At 50.9% G+C, this 17,664-nt stretch overlaps 6 protein-coding genes across 6 annotated transcripts; 3 read left to right on the top strand and 3 right to left on the bottom strand.

Annotated features, from left to right (window-relative positions):
• Positions 1-636: 636 nt before the first annotated feature.
• BBK36DRAFT_1120830 (ankyrin) lies at positions 637-1,032 on the bottom strand (the record flags this gene model as incomplete). The annotated part of the gene is made up of 1 exon (XM_024890747.1): positions 637-1,032. A coding segment is annotated over one exon (396 nt), but the record flags the coding sequence as incomplete, so codon positions are not given.
• Positions 1,033-4,654: 3,622 nt separating this feature from the next.
• On the bottom strand, positions 4,655-6,111 carry BBK36DRAFT_20609 (purine and uridine phosphorylase; the record flags this gene model as incomplete). The annotated part of the gene is made up of 2 exons (XM_024897896.1): positions 4,655-4,710; positions 5,007-6,111. The coding sequence occupies 2 exons, from the start codon at positions 6,109-6,111 to the stop codon at positions 4,655-4,657; spliced, it is 1,161 nt and encodes a 386-aa protein (XP_024749182.1).
• A 1,662-nt stretch (positions 6,112-7,773) lies between these two features.
• BBK36DRAFT_1121347 (non-ribosomal peptide synthetase) lies at positions 7,774-11,551 on the top strand (the record flags this gene model as incomplete). The annotated part of the gene is made up of 5 exons (XM_024890815.1): positions 7,774-8,405; positions 8,457-8,552; positions 8,609-9,077; positions 9,191-10,738; positions 10,799-11,551. 5 exons carry the CDS (start codon positions 7,774-7,776, stop codon positions 11,549-11,551), a joined length of 3,498 nt encoding a protein of 1,165 aa, XP_024749181.1.
• Positions 11,552-11,752: 201 nt separating this feature from the next.
• On the bottom strand, positions 11,753-14,142 carry BBK36DRAFT_1202954 (hypothetical protein; the record flags this gene model as incomplete). Its single annotated transcript, XM_024897245.1, has 4 exons — positions 14,027-14,142; positions 13,400-13,591; positions 12,714-13,252; positions 11,753-12,684 (listed from the first exon to the last, which is right to left on the bottom strand). Exons 1-4 carry the CDS (start codon positions 14,128-14,130, stop codon positions 11,753-11,755), a joined length of 1,767 nt encoding a protein of 588 aa, XP_024749180.1. The 5' UTR covers positions 14,131-14,142.
• Positions 14,143-14,772: 630 nt separating this feature from the next.
• BBK36DRAFT_1169551 (hypothetical protein) lies at positions 14,773-15,665 on the top strand (the record flags this gene model as incomplete). The annotated part of the gene is made up of 2 exons (XM_024895331.1): positions 14,773-15,007; positions 15,064-15,665. 2 exons carry the CDS (start codon positions 14,773-14,775, stop codon positions 15,663-15,665), a joined length of 837 nt encoding a protein of 278 aa, XP_024749179.1.
• Positions 15,666-16,324: 659 nt separating this feature from the next.
• BBK36DRAFT_1120758 (hypothetical protein) lies at positions 16,325-17,264 on the top strand (the record flags this gene model as incomplete). The annotated part of the gene is made up of 4 exons (XM_024890739.1): positions 16,325-16,568; positions 16,625-16,717; positions 16,784-16,911; positions 16,986-17,264. The coding sequence occupies 4 exons, from the start codon at positions 16,325-16,327 to the stop codon at positions 17,262-17,264; spliced, it is 744 nt and encodes a 247-aa protein (XP_024749178.1).
• Positions 17,265-17,664: the final 400 nt, after the last annotated feature.

Genomic DNA, 17,664 nt, shown 5'->3' with positions numbered 1-17,664 from the left:
CTCGACAACGGCTGGGCAGCCCTCTTCGGCAGCACACCGTAGTACATCTGACTGACCATCGTTACTGGCAGCCCATTCGGGATCTATCTCTGCTCCAGCGGCCAAGAGCCTTCCGACGACCCTTATATGTCTTACTCTAGCAGCAGCTTCTAGAGCAGTGTCGCCGTAGCCGCAGCTATACTTTGCGTTCACATCTGCCCCAGCGGCCAACAACCTCTCCAGTATAACAATATCGCCGTGTACAGCAGCAGCTTGTAAGGGGGTGTGGGAATTTTCCCTCTTCGGGAACGCGTTAACGTCAGCTCCGGCGTCTAAGAGCTTCTCAACAATCCCAAGATGGCCATGTAGAGCAGCATCTTGTAAAGCAGCGTTGCCCCAATTGAAGCTGGACCCCTTTGCGTTCACATCTGCTCCAGCGGCCAAAAGTCGTTCAACAACATTCTGATGTCCATATCTGGCAGCAGCCTGTAAAGCGGTGTGGCTGTAGTCGGTAAGTGGCACTGCATTGACGTTGGCTCCAGCATCTAATAGCTTTTCGACGATGTCTAGATAGCCCCCTTCAGCAGCATTGTGCAAAGCAGTTCGACCTGAATTGATAGTAGGCCATATTGCGTCTACATCTGCTCTGGCGGCCAGTAGCATTTCGACAATACCTGAATGCCCGTTAGCAGCTGCAGCCTGTAAAGCACACTTGTTCTGGTAATGATGGGTTGGCTTTGCATTGACGTCTGCCCCAGCGTTTATGAGCATTTGAACAATGTTCAAATAGCCCTTGAAACAAGCAACTTGCAATGCGGTTTCTTGCCGACCCTTTGGCTCTGCGTTGACATCGGCCCCTGCCTCTAAGAGCAATTTGACAATATCCAGATGGCCTTCTCCAGCAGCAGCCCGCAGTGCAGTTCCACCACCATCGTCAGCTGGTTCAGCATTAACATCTGCCCCAGCGCTCAGTAGAAGCTTGACAATGTTCATGTGGCCGCTTTCGGCAGCGCTCTGTAACACAGTCCGGCTGCGATGTCCAGCTGCTCTCATGTTGACGTCGGCTCCAGCGGCTATGATCCTCTTGACCATCTCAATGTTGCCCTTTCCAATGGCAGTATGCAATACAGTTCTGCCACGCACATTTTGAGAGTTTGCATTGACATCTGCTCCTGCATCAAGCAGGGCGTCAAAGACATCCATCCGATTTTTTGAAACTGCAAGCTGTAACGCAGAACAGTCAGATCTACTGCCTTCTGCATTGACATCCACTCCGGCAGCCAAGAAATTCCGAATCTGATTCAGGGTGCAGTGACGTATGAATAGGCACAGTTCATCGGGCCCATTCATACCAGCGGCTAGCAGACCCTTGATGGCATCCAGATCGCCGCTTTTGGCTGCGTCCTTCAACTCACTCCAACCGTAGGCGCCCGCAGCTAAGAGCTTTTCGACGGCGTGGTGATCACCACTACGAGCGGCAACTCGTAATACAGTATCGCCATTTATACGAGCGTTCAATAGGTATGTGAGAAGATCTTGATCACAAGCCTTGGCAGCGAATTCTAACAAAACAATGGCAGCGGCTAAGAGACTTCGAATAGAGTCGCTGTTGCCGGTTTCCATCGTGCTTTTCATCGCGGCTTGTAATAGAGTCGAACCCTCCACACCAACACGTCTGAGGCACTTGATAGCTTTTTGGTTGCCAGCTTCGATGACGGCCCGTGATACAATCCGAACATCTACACCAGATCGTATGAGGTGTCGAACAGCTACTCGATCGTCGCCTTCAACAGCGGCCTGCATCGCAGGCTGGGCATCGCCGACAGTCAGGAGATAATCGATCACATATTTCCTGCCACTTTGAGCAGCAGACAGTATTGCAGCCTGATAGTCGGCTCCGGCGGCTATGAGCATCCCGAGGATATCAAGCTGATCGCCTTCAGCCGCTACTCGGCAAGCATGGTTGATCTCAAGGTCCGGGCCTCCATTCTCGAGAACGATATCAAGTAGTGTGACATCGCTTTTATTTATCGCCTCGAGTAGCACTTGGTTTTTGTCGTCGGTTGTCACCATATTCGCCTGAATCAAGAGCCGTATGAGAGCGTAGTGGTTATAATTGCAGCCCCATTCCAGCACAGCCTTGCTGCTTTTACTGGACACTTCTTCGTTCCATGGTTTCTTCGCGAGCTCATGCTCATCGCTTATCATTTCTTTCCACAAGGCCCATGTCTTGGATTTGTCTCTGTCAAATTGTATTGTATGGAATATCCAGTGAATTGAGGCATAGGTCAGGAAAGGATGTCTCACGTCTATGCTTTCACGCGGGTCTCCTGCATTATCGCCGCGTGTCGTAGCCTCCATGGCAGTAGCAGCTTCTGAACCTCCCCTAGTATCCAAATTGAACTTCCAGAGAGAGGAAAAGGAGGCGGCTGCCTTCCATTGGGGTCGTAAAGCCGTGCCTGCCATGGCTATCGGCGGCATAGGCGGTAATGGCTGCTGTCGTTGGGCCAAAGTCTTTTTGAAGTCATTCAAGTTGAGATATGTTACGCATATTTCACCAATGTAGTGATCCGCGTCTTCGATGTTTATGAGGAACTGGTTGTGTCGCGCGTCGTGGACCTTTTCAATGAAGAACCGCTGAACACTCTGATGGACGAATTGGACGGTCTTCATTTCCTCATCGACCTGGACAAGGTTTTCACACCATGAGCTGATGTGTTTGATGCCATTAGGACGCCGCTCCGGCTTCAGATACGGTTGTCCGATTTGGATGAAGATAACCTCGCGCAGCTGATCTAGGGTTAGGGGTTCCTTTGCAGCAGCAACCCATCGAAAGATCTGTTTTGCAACTTTTTCGTTTCTGCCACAGATGATTCGGTCGACTACCCGGTTAAATGTCTCTTCTAGGCCTTTGGGTAGATTATGAATGGCCCTTCGGATGTCGTCGTCACACCGTTGCAGTACGAGTTCATCCATCTGAAATGATACCCACAGGAACCTGAATCAATTAGCATATGATCGATACTGTGATCCTTTTGAGAGACTCACATGCCATCGGCCCCTCCAGTCAGTGCAACTTTGACGTCTTCAATAAGGCTCGAATCCTCGACTATGAGCTCTTCGCTCCGTAATTTATCCTCGACTATCCCCTCGACATAGGTTGCGATATCAACATGAACCGATGGGCATCCCATAAAAAGATAGTTGTCGGTGCTTGTAAATGTGTTTTGTATTTCACTCGAAACGCTTTCACGGCCGGCAAGGAAGAGCTTGGTGTTTAATCCAGTTGCCACAAGTGAAGAGAGAATCCGGAGAAGATCCCCTCGGTCTTGCTTGCTGCACTCGTCTAGACCATCTATGGCGATGTAGAATGTTTTGAAGGATGCGGCAATCTTACGTAGTAGTTCGAGAAGGTCCTGAAGTCCAGATGACAGGCTGAGCCTCATCCGTTCCAACAAGAACTCGATTTCCCTGGAGAGAGTTGACGCATTGAGTGCTTGTTGAATAATCGACTTGAGTATAGTTTCAGCATTCAAAGACTGCTGGTCATTGAACTGTATGAAGAAGAAAGAGACAAACACGTCTGGTCTCCGCTTGTCTGTCAAGAGCTTGTCAATTAAACTCGCCCTACACATTGCCATTAGAATCCGTAATAGGTTTTTATACGACCGCATCGTTGTACTAACGTGAGAATCGTCTTGCCAGAGCCAACTGTAACTAGTCAGAACGATTGCTCCCTCGGTTGTAGTGTACTGGCAACTCACTCTTTCCGGAGCACCAGAGCAATGGGGATTTGGAGTCATTGATCCATCGATCAAATTCTTTCGTTTTGAACAGCCACTCCAATGTGCCGCTATATCGTTTCCGCCGACTTTGTTTCAGAGGAGTCACATAGTCATGGGTTGACAGAAAGTCGAGCAGCTGCTGCCTTCGCTCCATGGCTCTCCTCCTGTCGACTTCCGACTGTAACTCCGCGATTATGGCCGACTTTTCATTGTCTAGTGAGAGCATTCTTCTCAATTTCTCACTCTTGGAAGCTTTCTTCTGAGCTATAGTCTGGAGCTTCCGATCTTGATCATGCGCCTTTGCTTCAGCGAGAGCGATTGCTTTCTTGACGTCTCTGCTGTGTATCTCCATATCGATTGCGTATTGCTGAAATTCTTCTTGTAAAGGGCTCCATAGATGCGTGGGAATATAGCTCGGCCCTTTTTGCTGTTAGGGTGAGATGAACTGATTAACTCGGAGTAGCTTCACATACCTATGTGAAATTAGAAAACGAAACCGTCAGTTACCTAGGAGAAATTATCCTCTGTTTAACTGTTCGTCACAACATACATTGACCTAGGGAAGATTGCACTGCACGCTTGCAGTAACGAAGAAACGACGCGTAAAAGCTGCAAAGGGCTTTCTGTAGCTGAGATGATGATGAACAGTGGATCTGATAGTCCGTACGGCGTGGGAAAAGGCGACCAAGTTCCATGAAGTTCTTGGAGGCTCTTTCATAATATGACTCTGTTCTAATGGAGACCTAACGTGTTTGGTTAGTGTCATCGCAACCAGATGGAGGACAATGCGGGGATCTTTACAAGCATTGTCAATGTCACGCTGCCCCATATCAGAGAAGCAAGTCCATTGTGTGCTGGACTCAGTTTTTCAACAACGGCGGAAAAGTCCCTCACGGACTGTAGAAGAGAATAGAGTCTACTAGCAACACTGAGCCCCTTTCTGTTCCTGTTGAGCAAATCAAGTTCAGCGGTAAATATGAGTACGGCGTCTGCATCAGGTACATTCCTGGCGTTTCTCAACTCGCAACGTTGTTCGGGACTAAGTATCGTTTGGAAATCAAAAATTGCATCTCGCAACGTTTCGGTCCCTTTCGGCTCCAGAAGGACAAGATCCGAGGTGAATGAGGACGTGTTCCTGCTAGTACGTGCAATTTCGACGTTTGTTTGAAGGAGGCGGTCACGCCGATTGGTATCTATGTCCTGTCAATAGTGTCCATCCAGTGGGACAAGACTCGATCTTACCATTAGGGGCGGGAAGTTCGACATCATCTGTTATGGTATATCGTCCCAGCATGGCTTTTACCACGGCTGCCGCCGTTGCCGCTGCAAAGGGCTGCCAATTCTTGTTCTTGTGGCTGTCAGCATAGTCACAAATGCCCTTGACGACGATACAGGGAGCCTCGTCCCAAAGGCCGGCGCCCTCCATCTCGAAGGCAAGGATGTTGTGCTGTTTGGCGATCTGGTCCCGATGGATCCCCGACTTCATGACCGTATCTGCTGATGCAACACGTCCGATGTAAATTTCTGGACCTTGCGCCTCTTCCGCCTTAAGGTATCGCTTTGCTTCTAGCCGCTGCCGAGTGACGAGTTGTTTCTCGTCGCATCCCACCTCTGCACAGGCAGATTGTGCAGCCTCGTCGCAGAACCTTTCAACCTCACCACAGCATGATCGATCTTGATGCTTATGGCGATAGGCTGCTTCAAATAGTCTGTCTTCGGTGGGCCCCGGGTAGCTGTAACATCGTCGGTAACGCCTCATTTCTGCCGTCTGTTGTAAAACTCTCAAGTGATTGGCGGTGCTTTTCCGTAGGTCTTTCATCCCCATCTCGGATTTGAAATAGGCCAGCAGGGTGCGGATGTCTTTATTTGGCACATTTTGGGTAGCATCAATGGCCTCTTTAGGAACAAATTCGCCGGGATACTGTCTGCCAAAGTCATATTGGATGATGGACTCGCCAATCACCACGTCTCCCAGCAGCGCTTCTTGTGACCCAAGGAAAGGGACTCCGCCACAGACTCCCACAAGAAAGGCGACTCTCAAGCTTGAATAGCTCGTCCGCAGGCTGGCTGCCGAGCCAGCAACTGCGGCTTTGCCCATGTTTGGTAGAAGCATGAGCACGACGTTATGCATGCCGATTCGCCCGTTGCGATATGTGTTGGCGTCCCCAGAAGTCCGTCCGTACTGCTTATCGTCCTCGTCCCAGAACTCATCGATAAGAAGAGTGGCAGCATCATACTCGAGCGATAAAGCACATATGATCGCAATCTGGAAGTCCTTTCGGTGAGAAGGCCGACGACAGTCAGCTTCAGAGCCAGCCGATGGAGGACTGGCCGAAGAGAATGACATCTTGGCTGATGACTGGTAGTGGTGATTGCAGTGAGAGAACCCCGCCCTCTCAGCAAGGAAAAGCGAGGTTGATTCAGCTGATACCTTGCATCACGAGAGTATTTATATTTGGCAAGTTCGACCCGAGGCACTGAAATGCTCGCATCCGATTCCGAGGCGCTTTCGTAGACTTGGATGGTGTAAAACGAGTATATGCGGACACGGTTTGGGGCAATCTCAAATAGTTGGAGAAGCGAAGAGTGATGATTTGAAGGAATCGAGATGCTTCCAGGCATCTGCGGCGGCACTCAGCCTCAGTTGCCATGGGAGCCTGATTGGTAGGTAGTGTGACCAGTCAACCAATATCCTGTAAGTCCCAAAAAGGGGTTCACCAATCATGTGCTCGCTCGTTCGAGGAACATAGACAGAGACTATGTGCCCGTATTAAACTCCGAATCCTTGTCGTATTGCTCGACTTTCCCAAGCATAAACCTACATGTAGATTTCCCTACATAGTACCTTATACACTTTACTCACTCGTCGTAGGTTCCTCGTTAGAAGTCAGCCATCACCGAGCTGCAAGCAGGCAAACAAGCAGACAAGCGGACGCCTAGTATCTTTGCTGCCTCTATGGAAAACCCCGATAGATTGCGGTAGTAGATTTGTATGCATCTCTCAAAGCTGCCAAATACCGAGGCTCCATCTCTCCGATATATGCGGAATATGGATCAAGTTTGTTGTCACTGGTAGATACCTTTCCAATTGTTCCCTCGTTGGCGTTTGTCCTATGTTGTCACTTTAGTAGAGCAATGCAATCATGAAACCTTCAATATCGGGCAGATTATTATAGTCTATGCGCACATACGAGCATGACCGGTGGAAAGATCCTGGTCCCATAAAGTTCTTGTATCGAGTCGACCTCTCCTTCTGACACGAGCCATCCGCGTGAACTAGACAGTTCAATGGCCCATGTTTTCCACGCTACGAACCAAGTCTTTGGCGAGACTCCTTTTCTTACACTCCAAGGGTATCAGCATATCAAAATAAGCAAAAGAGCGCAGCGAGGCGGGTGTTGTAGAAGACTCATCAAGATACCAATTGCTCACGGGAGGTAACATCGCAAAGTGGACATGCATAAGGCAGCTGTGATGCATGTAATTTATGTAGCTACGTATCTAGAAATACACGGAAGGAATGCCAGTACTTGTAATGTAGATTTACTTGGCTGTCACAAAATGTATCTTTTATTTTGCGGTGTCTGGTAGAATCCTGCTTTATGGCTCAAAGATTCTTCATATGAAGGAATACTTCAAGCCGTTTCTCGGGTAAGGCAAGTTGAATAAGTACTCATACAAAGGTCTCCTGGAAGTTTGATAGTGCGGGGTACTGTGACTTGCACCTGCCTCCGCCAGGCTCCAAAAAAATTCAGTGGAGCCAACAGGTAGGACATAAAGGTAAGGGCAGCTCCCGACCGCCTACCGTAATAGGAAAAAGTGCCCCTCCCCCGAAGATCGGAGAGCGGCAAAATTCTTTTCATATTCAAGCTCTTAGATATGATTCATCTTTCTCAATTCCTAGTAGACACGGCTCTTTTCTGAATATCAGCTTGGACTACGATCCAGGGACGCATTCTCTACGAGGCGACCTCCAGCTCAGTATAGATTTTGCCATACTGTTGCAGCCATGGGGCTTCCCGATCCCACCGTTGACCTCCAATGGAGCAGCTACATCGGCGCCATCCATGAGATATTCCACAAGAATGCCCTGAAGCATCCCGACGCGCCGTGCGTTACCGAAACGGCCTCCTCCACCACGCCCGAGAGGAGATTCACCTACAGGCAGATCTATGAGGCGTCCAACATCTTGGCCAACCAGCTCCGTGAAGCTGGCATCGAGAATGGCGATGTCGTCATGATCTTTGCCTACCGTTCCGTCGAACTCATCGTCGCCTTCATGGGAACCCTTGCTGCCGGCGCCACCATTACCGTTCTGGACCCAGCATACCCTCCGGCTAGACAGCAGATCTACCTTGAAGTCTCACAACCAAAGGCTCTGATTACGATTGGCAGGGCCAGGGACGAGAATGGCACTTTCGCGCCGCGTGTCCAGAAATACATTGACGAGGAATTATCTCTCAAGATCCGAGTACCTGAGCTACGGATGAGCGATGATGGCCATCTTACCGGTGGCGAGGTCGACGGCAAGGAAGTCTTTACGAACACTGAAAGCAAGGCATCATCGCCTCCAGATGTTCTCGTGGGACCGGATTCAACAAGTATCCTGAGCTTCACCAGTGGCACAACCTCCACACCCAAGTACGAGATTAGCAATTCTCAAGATTTCGGGCACTAGCTGACTATACTCAGGGGCGTCTTGGGCAGACATTACAGCTTGGCCAGGTACTACCCGTGGATGGCCAAAACTTTCAATTGGACCTCGGACACAAAGTTTGCTTGTCTCAGGTACCTTGAACCCTATCGAAGATGATACCAATCGCACCCCTGCTAACCAATTACAGTGGTATAAGCCATGATCCTATCCAGCGAGACATTTTCACTCCGATTTTCATGGGCGGAGAGCTTATTATCCCTGCTCGCGAGAACATTGCCCACGAAAGGTTGGCTGAGTGGTTCCGCGATCACAAGCCTAATGCGGTCCACTTGACGCCCGCCATGGGCCAGATCTTGTGCGGCGGTGCCAAGGCTGAGTTCCCTTCACTGAAGTGGGTTCTTTATGTTGGCGATATCCTGACCAAGAAGGATTGCGCTTCGCTCCGCAAGCTGGCGCCTAATGCGGACATCTGCGCTGCGTATGGTACCACCGAGACGAGCCGCAGCGTGTCATACTACCACATCAAGAGCCACGCCGAAGACCCGAAAGCATTGGATCAGTTCGGCGATATTGTTCCTGCCGGACGCGGCATCGAAAACGTCCAGCTCCTCGTAGTCAACCGGGAGGATCCAACCAAGCTTTGCGGCGTCGGTGAGGTCGGTGAGATCTACCTGAGATCAGCAGGCTTGGCCGAGATAAGTCTCCCGTTCATTTTTTCTGATAGGTTCCTGCTGACTTTTGACTTTACGGATATCTGAATGACCCGGAGAAGACCAAGGAGAAGTTCATTGACAACTGGTTCGTTGACAATCAGAAGTGGGTTGAAGCTGATAACAAGGTTGCCGATCCCGTCAAGGAACCCTGGAGAAAGTATTACAAAGGCCCACGAGACAGAATCTACAGGACTGGCGACTTGGGCTATTTCTTGGATGATTCCGGTAATTGCGCAATCACGGGCAGAGCCGATGATCAAGTCAAAGTTCGTGGCTTCCGCATCGAGCTCAATGAGATCGATAGCAACTTGAGAGGACACCAGTTGGTCCGCGAGTGCAAGACGCTGCTTCGAAGAGATCGGAACGAAGAGCCAACACTGGTCAGCTATATTGTGCCTGAAGAACAAGAGTGGATCAAGTGGCTAGCGGAGCACGACCTTGAAGACACTGAAGAGCAAGGTACCGAGATCGGACCCGTCACCGTGTTTTCCAAGCGCTTCCGGCCAATGCAAGCGGAGATCCGGGATCACCTCAAGTCTCGATTGCCAGTTCACGCTGTCCCGACTTATTTCATCTTCCTGAAGAAGATGCCTTTGAACCCCAACGGCAAGATCGACAGTCCAAACCTGCCGTTCCCGGACGCGGCTTTGATCTCGGAAGAGGCTTCAGAGGAAGATCTGAAGAGATGGGAGGCGCTCAGCAGCACCGAAAAGGAACTGGCAGAGCAGTGGGCAACCTTGGTCAGCGGTTTGAACGCCAAGACCCTGCGGCCTGAGTCTGATTTCTTTGAGACTGGTGGGCACAGTCTGCTGGCCCAACAGCTTCTCCTAAATATTCGCAAGGACATGGGGGCCAATGTCACCATCAGCTCACTGTACTCGAACTCATCCCTCCGGGCTCTTGCCACACAGATTGACCGCCAGCGTGAGGGCAAGGACGATTCGGGCGCGACAGAGGACGGCGAGGCAGCATATGCCCAGGCGCTTGACAAGCTGCTCGGTAGCCTTGATGCCAAGTACCAGACGGCGGACCCTGCGGCACTCTCACCGACAGGCAAGACGACCGTCTTTGTGACTGGCGCCACGGGCTTTCTGGGTTCTTTCATCGTCAAGGACTTGCTCGAGCGCGAGAATGTCCACGTCATTGCTCATGTTCGTGGAACGAAGGGCGTCGCGGCCGCCCTCGAGCGACTCCAGAATTCGCTCCGCGGATACAGCGTATGGCAGGATTCTTGGGCCCCCAGGCTCAGTGCAGTCATTGGTGACCTAGCACAGCCGCGTCTTGGGCTTGATGACGACACCTGGAAGACGCTCAGCGACACTGTTGATGTGGTTATCCACAACGGCGCCCTTGTCCACTGGGTGAAGCAGTATAAGCACCTCGAGCGCAGCAATGTTCTATCAACAATTGATGCCCTGCGGCTTTGCAACCAGGGCAAGCCCAAGCTTTTCTCATTCGTCAGCTCGACAAGCGTTCTGGACACGGATTACTATATCAAGCTGTCCCAAGAGCAGACCAGCACTGGACAAGGCGCTGTCATGGAAGCAGATGACTTGATGGGCAGTCGCACCGGTCTCGGCACCGGATACGGCCAGACCAAATGGGTAAGTAGCCTACCAGCCCCCCTTTGCATAGTGAGTGACTTTGATGCTAATGGACTACAGGTATCTGAACAGCTCGTCCGCGAAGCTGGCAGACGCGGCCTCCTCGGATCTGTCGTCCGACCTGGCTATATCCTCGGAGACGCTTCCACCGGTGTCTGCAACACCGACGACTTCCTGATCCGCATGCTCAAGGGCTGTATCCAGCTATCCAGCCGTCCGCACATCATCAACACTGTCAACGCCGTGCCTGTAGGCCACGTCTCTACTGTCGTTGTCGCAGCCAGCTTGAACCCCGTCCCGGCCGAAACTGCAACCAGCAACAGCAGCAGCGGCGATGTCGGCGTTCACGTCATCCACGTCACTGCCCACCCTCGCCTGCGTATGAACGAGTACCTCTCCATTCTGAGCTACTACGGCTACGATGTTCCCGAGGTGGACTACGACCACTGGAAGGCCCAGCTTGAGACCTTTGTCTCCGCAGGTCCTATCCAGAAGGACGAGGAACAGAGCGCTCTGATGCCTCTTTTCCACATGGCGACAAATAATCTCCCCGCAACCACTCGTGCGCCGGAACTGGATGATCGCAATGCTGTTGCTGTCCTCAAGGCCGATGCAGACCGGTGGACTGGTGTTGATGAGAGTGCTGGAGAGGGCATCAGCAGGGAAACTGTTGGCCGCTTCCTGAGGTATCTCGCCGAAACCCATTTCCTGCCATTCCCAACGAGCCGTGGTAGGGAGCTGCCGGCTATTAAGCCCGGTGTTGTCGAGGCGCAGGCCAAATGGGGTGTTGGAGGACGTGGTGGTGCAGCGTAAGAAAAGGAAACAGGAATAAAACGAAAATCGAGAAGATGAAAAGTGTATTATCATGGGATGTTGGATAGCTAGTCTCTCTTTAAAATTAATGCCACCTCCTGGCTTTGCTACATTGTCAACTGTTTGAATGCCCGCCGTATTCCGCAACCAGCTTGCACCCTGATCCAGATGACTCAAGTAAATCAGTTGATCCGACCCGCTCTATATCCCGGTCCATAGAAACCTTTTATTCTGCTGGAGAAAGGCCTTGACTTTGGCCCCGAAAGCCGTCATCTCCGCCTGCAGTGACGAGAGGTCAGCATCCAGTGCTGGGCCACCCAACGAATTTGGGTGTGCGAGACTTGGATTCGGAGGATCATCTTGCTGCAATGAATCGCTTTTGTCATCTGGACCCCATTGAAGAGAATGGTGCTCCAGGGCCTTCCGTGTAATTGGGTCAACCAACAGATATTCTAGCCGTAAATATCGAATTACGCAGAGTCCACCACTCCGGCGAACCTCTGCCTCTGTCTCCACAAAGGGCACAAAGCTGTACGTGAGAGCAGAATGCGAGTGCTTCTGGGCCACCTCGTCCCACTTGGCGATGATCCGCGCCTGGGACACCATGGGCTTTTCAGAGCTCCTCCAGACGATGCTGGCTCGGCTGTCCTCGTAGGCGTACTGGAAGATGTAAGCGTGGCTTCCGTGTTCGTCGAGGCAGATACCCCAAAGCTCGATGACTTCCAGATGGGGAAGCGACAGAGCCGCTTTGGCTGCAAAGAGCACCATGGATCCGAAATCTTGTCCGCTTGTGCCCGTGTTTGAGAGCGGACAACGTAGAATGATGCGTTTCAGGGAGCTTTGAAGCATCGCGGATGAATCTCCAAGTTCAATGATGGAATGAAAAAAGGCAGCTGTGTCCATCTGCCATGGCGGGCAGAACTGCTCCAGTCTTTGAGAAAGCTTTGCCATCTCCCGTGGCAGCTGGGCTCGAGCATGCGGAGGGATTTCGGATCCTACTTGCTCGAGGCCAAAACCGCGCTCAATGATGGGGATCTTCCACTGCGTAAAGGAGAGTTGGCGCAAGGTTCTCGGCAGTGATGGCAGTAAGCGTGACTGGACGCCTGAGAGAAGGTTGTTAACTTCATCAGACTCTCGCTGTAAAAGACTCCACGTTACGTACCCTGCTCAAAGGAGAGTTGCTGCTGAGGCTCCTGGTAAACAGTCCTCTCGAAGCGGAACCACTCCAGTGCCACAAAGCTTCTGGTAAGTAGCCAGGACAGTGCCCCTACCTGGATCTCCCTGCGGAACTGTCTGCGCCTGACCAGTCCTTTGACCATGGGCACGCCAGGAAGACTCTTTTCCATGTTGACAAAGCTGCCTCGATCACCCCTCTGTATTAATCGGAGCGGAGTTCCCCGAAGCCTTTGGGCGTGTCCATTGTGCGATGGCGGACCACAGTCACCGTGAAAAACGTAGATGTACGGATCAGCAACGTTCGCCCGGTGGAATTGAATCAAGCCCGGTGCGAGATCAAGGTCTTCGGCGTAGTGAAAGGGATAATTGTCCTTCATTTCGCATCGACCGAACCGATGCTCTGTATCGCTGGGCGAGGATGCAGACAGCATCAGAGTCAGTCCCTTTGCGCCATGAATCGCCGGATCCCAGAGCTTAAGAGTCCTGAGGAGAGAATGAATACACGTTGTGAATAGTAGGTTGTTGCTGCGAGGCTCAATTAACATTAAAACAGCAGTAGGAGATATTGAATGCTCGACATACCCATGCTGTGTTGCCTTATCCTCCGGTTCATCACAATCGGGGCACTCGTACTTTCCGAGCCGGATTAGAAGCCATACTTTTCAGATATACCCCAAACAAGCGTCACGTCGTCTGATGATTGCGTCAAACTCGCCGAGGGAGTCAGAGTCGAGAACAAGACGCCGAAAAGTATAAGTCTCGAAGAAGACCTGCCATTCCCTGCAAACGGTAGCAAATTGAGCCAGCTTTTGGGAGCCTGGGCCGTCGTATCGCCTCTCAGAGACGGGTAAGGCCACCAGGCTCCTTTTGCAATTCACTATGTCCAAGTAACTGGGTAATAGATAAACATTTTCAATTTGTTTGAAGTAGCCCTTGCGTGCTATCTACTCCTTCTTCCATTCGTAGCTAGCAACGCCATCAGTGCTTGCAGTGTCTTTCTTCCACTGGTAGCTGGCGACACCATCGGTGCTGGCAGTATCCCTCTTCTCCTTCTTCCACTCGTAGGTAGCAACTCCATCCGTGCTCTCGGTATCCTTCTTCCACTGGTAGCTGGCAACGCCGTCAGTGTTGGCAGTGTCCTTCTTCCACTGGTAACTGGCAACAGCGTCAGTGCTGGCAGTATCTCTCTTCTCCTTCTTCCATTCGTAGCTGGCAACGCCACCAGTACTCTCGGTGTCCTTCTTCCATTGGTAGCTCGCAACGGTATCAGAGTCCTAGAAATACTTATTAGTACTTCACACCTTGGAGCACGGAAGGCTTGGGCAGAAAAAATATACAGGGACAGGAGCAGCAGCCACTGAAGCTGCGAAGGCGATGCAGCTGAGAAGGACAGAAGACTTCATCTTGGTATGTGTTGGTTTGACGAATCAAGAAGATACTCGATAGTAGAGTTCCTTGTATGAGACACAAACGGTGGAAACGAGTAGGGTGGCATTGGCTTTCCTTTAACGTCCGTGGACCTTTGCAACACCTTACGTTAAGATGTACATACTACTCGTACATGACCACCGAGCTTAGAGACTGGTGGAAACCTCACAACGCACCATAGAGAATGTGGATAATAGTGACTAGTCTTACCCCTCAAAGACTTCGCAATATTCAGAAGGTGTTCCCTCTTGCCGAGGTGAAAAGTCCCGGACTCCCTGGATTTGTCCGCACAAGGTGCTGATAATCTCCAATCGGAAGGTGAGATTGATTGGTATGCCTCATAGTAGGCCTGTATGACCATCTGCAGCCTATCTGTCGATGCTACTAGTTCAGGGATCCCAGCAAATGGTATGCATGATAACGCAACTTAAGTGGGAGTTGACACTAACACTGGGTATGCATAAACGAGGCAAAAGAGAACGGGTCACTAACCCACCGATCCACACTGTCAGATCTTCTGTCAACAAGATTTGGGCTATTAGAGAGGTTTGATTCAACTCCACGGCTTGAGATGATAACTTGAATCTGTCGTTGGAATCGACTGCAAGTTCAACGACATGGAAATGCAGAGAGACAGAGATGACAGCTCTCTTGAAGAGTCTGATCCCTTCTTAGGTGCCTCATTACACTCAAAGGGAGAGTCACAAAGCCAAAGACGGCGGCGCGATATGCTCTTATGGTCTCTAATCCTGCTGCTTGGGATCTCTCTGGGCTCTCATGTCCTGACGTACCTCTACATCCACAGAGCCTCATACCTTGACGCTGCCTGCGTGCGGCATACGCAACAGAACCGTAAGTCAGATTTTCATTACGCTCTTTTACGAGTTCACTTGACTAATCCGTGTCAGCTACTCCCATTGATATCCCAATTCACTACCGCTCTGTTCTTTATGATGGGACATTTCTCGCCAACTCAACCTCCGTCTTCCGTCTGCCTCCCTCACCAGAGGTAGACGCAGCATGGGAAGGTCTCGGCACAACCTCAAAGCCTCTCGTCTTGTCCAGGCCCCAAGCAATCCGTGCTGGCATTAGTCCAGACCATCTCAAAACCCCGTCGGGCGACTTTCCAGTCCTGTTCGAGTTCAACCACCACCTGCACTGCCTCAACATGATCCGCAAGGCCGTCTTCTTCAACTACGACTACTACTCCAGCCCCGACTACCCAGGCCACCACCTTGGCAAGGACGACCAGACCATTTTCAAACACGTAACGCACTGCATCGACATGCTTCGGCAAGTCATCCAGTGTAAGCCCGACTTGGGGGTGTTCGGACAGTATTGGGTAAAGGACCCGGCTCAGGGAGTGGATGGATCTTTTGTCGACTTCAACACGCACCACAAGTGCATCGACTGGGAGCCAGTCAGAGAGTGGGTTCGGGCACACCAGACGCTCGAGGACCTGGTGGTGGAATTGCAAGAGGGTGACAAGATTCTTGATATTGCGCCGTAGGAGCGGGCCATTCCGGGACAATCAGCAATCTGTACAAGGATAATGGGCGAATAATGTATGATTTTCCGTAGCACCGCATGCAGATGCAGTAAGATGATGCAAGGTTGCGAGTCCTGATCAGAGTTGAGAAACTGATATACATACTTAGTCAATACAGTAACACATCTTAGCCGTTGATGGATTTGCTCCTTGTCTTGCCTCCATCAAGTCCTTGTAGTCAAGGCGCACTTTTGCTAGTCTCGACAGCGACGTCTTACTTCTGGGGCGAGGATAACCACTCCATCGGCAACACGCACTTACATACACGAGTGACACGATATCGCAAAATTAGGTAGAAACCGCACGTTCATCCAAGGTTCTGCCCGCCACTAATGCAGGCGTGGTTCTTCCCAGACGTCGACCAGGACTTTTGTTTCTGCAGGTCAAACAAGTCCGCGGTAAACCAGAACAGGGTCCCCAAAGTCGCCCCTCAGTGGGTGTTTACAACTAGCTTCCTTTCCTGGCCGGAGGTACAGCTGATGTTGCGCTTACTACTAAGGTTACATACATAGTAATATCTCCGGCGGGGTTCGTCACGTAAAGTTGACAGAAGAAGACGTTTGAGGTTATGATGCTGGAAATTCCTCTGACCCTTTCCGATCTTGAGGTGAACCGGCATCATGTCTCGGCGAAGCTCTGGTTCGGAGGATGAAGACACGTTGTTGGGCTCCAAGAGCGAGAGTCTCCCTCTCCAGCGGATGGAGAAAAGGAGGATAAATCTCACTTTGATACATTTTGCCCTCGTTGCTTTGCTGAGTTCAGTGATCTCCGTTGCAGTGAGCCTCGTTGTTTGGAAGGCCGTGCAGCCTAGAGATGGTATAAGAGAAGACGCCAAATTTCTTCCCAAGCTGGACATTCCTCCTCGTATGGGCAATCACCTCCATGATGCCTCCCGTGTCTCTGCTAACTAGGAGTTTTAGTTGGTCCAATACACAAGGCTTTTATGCCGGAGAGGGTATATGATGACCCACGAACAGAAAATGGCCATGCGGCGTGGATGAACCTATTTCCAAGTATGATTCAGAGCGTTTCCTACTCTTGTGAGCCATGACGCATTGTCCTAATGTATAGGAATACAGAGGGGAAGGGATACGTTTCAATAAAGAAAATAGAGGCCGCAGGTCCAGTGCCTGACTATGTCCGAAGCACCAGCACAGATGGCACCGGACGGTTTTCTGTCGCAGTATTCCATCAACTGCATTGCCTGGTATGTCTGCCTTCATCTGCAACATATCCACTTTGTAGCACTCCTGAACAAAACTGAGCTCATATCCTCTGCAGTATCTACTCCAGTCCGACCTCTTCGAGGCCTTGGAAGCCAACATCACCGAGCCACACTCACACACACTCCACTGCTTGGATTATCTCAGAGAGAGCATCATATGCGCATCCGACTCTACGCTGGAGCCATTCAAACCGAGCTTTGACACTGTGGCACCCAGAAAGGGGGTGGATGGGTATGGGACTCCGCACCAGTGCCGAGACTTTGGGAAGTTGCGAAACTGGGCAGAAAGTTTTCGCTATAATGACAACCAGGGGTTCGAGACTTATGAGGGGTGAAGAACAGGAACTTGTGTAAGATAGACATGGGAAGCCTTAGTCGTATCATTACGTTATCAGAGAAAGGCCCTGGCTTCAGAAATTTCGCGTAGTCTTCGACAAAAGCTCAACTTGGTGCAAACTACACGACAAAGTAGCCTTTGATACCCGTAGAACATTCGCCCTCGCTGCCAGATGCAATGCTCACGTCGCCATAATGGTGTCGGGACTCAGATATTAGACAATGTTACCCTTTGACTCTCATTTGGTTGCCAAGATTCACGAAAAGACCTTTATACTAGCACAGGTTAGTAAGTCGGCATGACCTCTCCGTCTGATGGTTGAGCTGAGAACCCATGCCAAGGCTGTAGTCCGATTTGGATGATACCATTCATCTCGGAACCTCCATCCGAATGAACAG

Source organism: Trichoderma citrinoviride (genome assembly GCF_003025115.1).
Source record: "Trichoderma citrinoviride strain TUCIM 6016 unplaced genomic scaffold BBK36scaffold_8, whole genome shotgun sequence".
Taxonomy (NCBI): Eukaryota; Fungi; Ascomycota; class Sordariomycetes; order Hypocreales; family Hypocreaceae; genus Trichoderma; species Trichoderma citrinoviride.
Note: the sequence above shows the minus strand (reverse complement) of the source record. Positions and strands in the feature narration are given on the sequence as shown.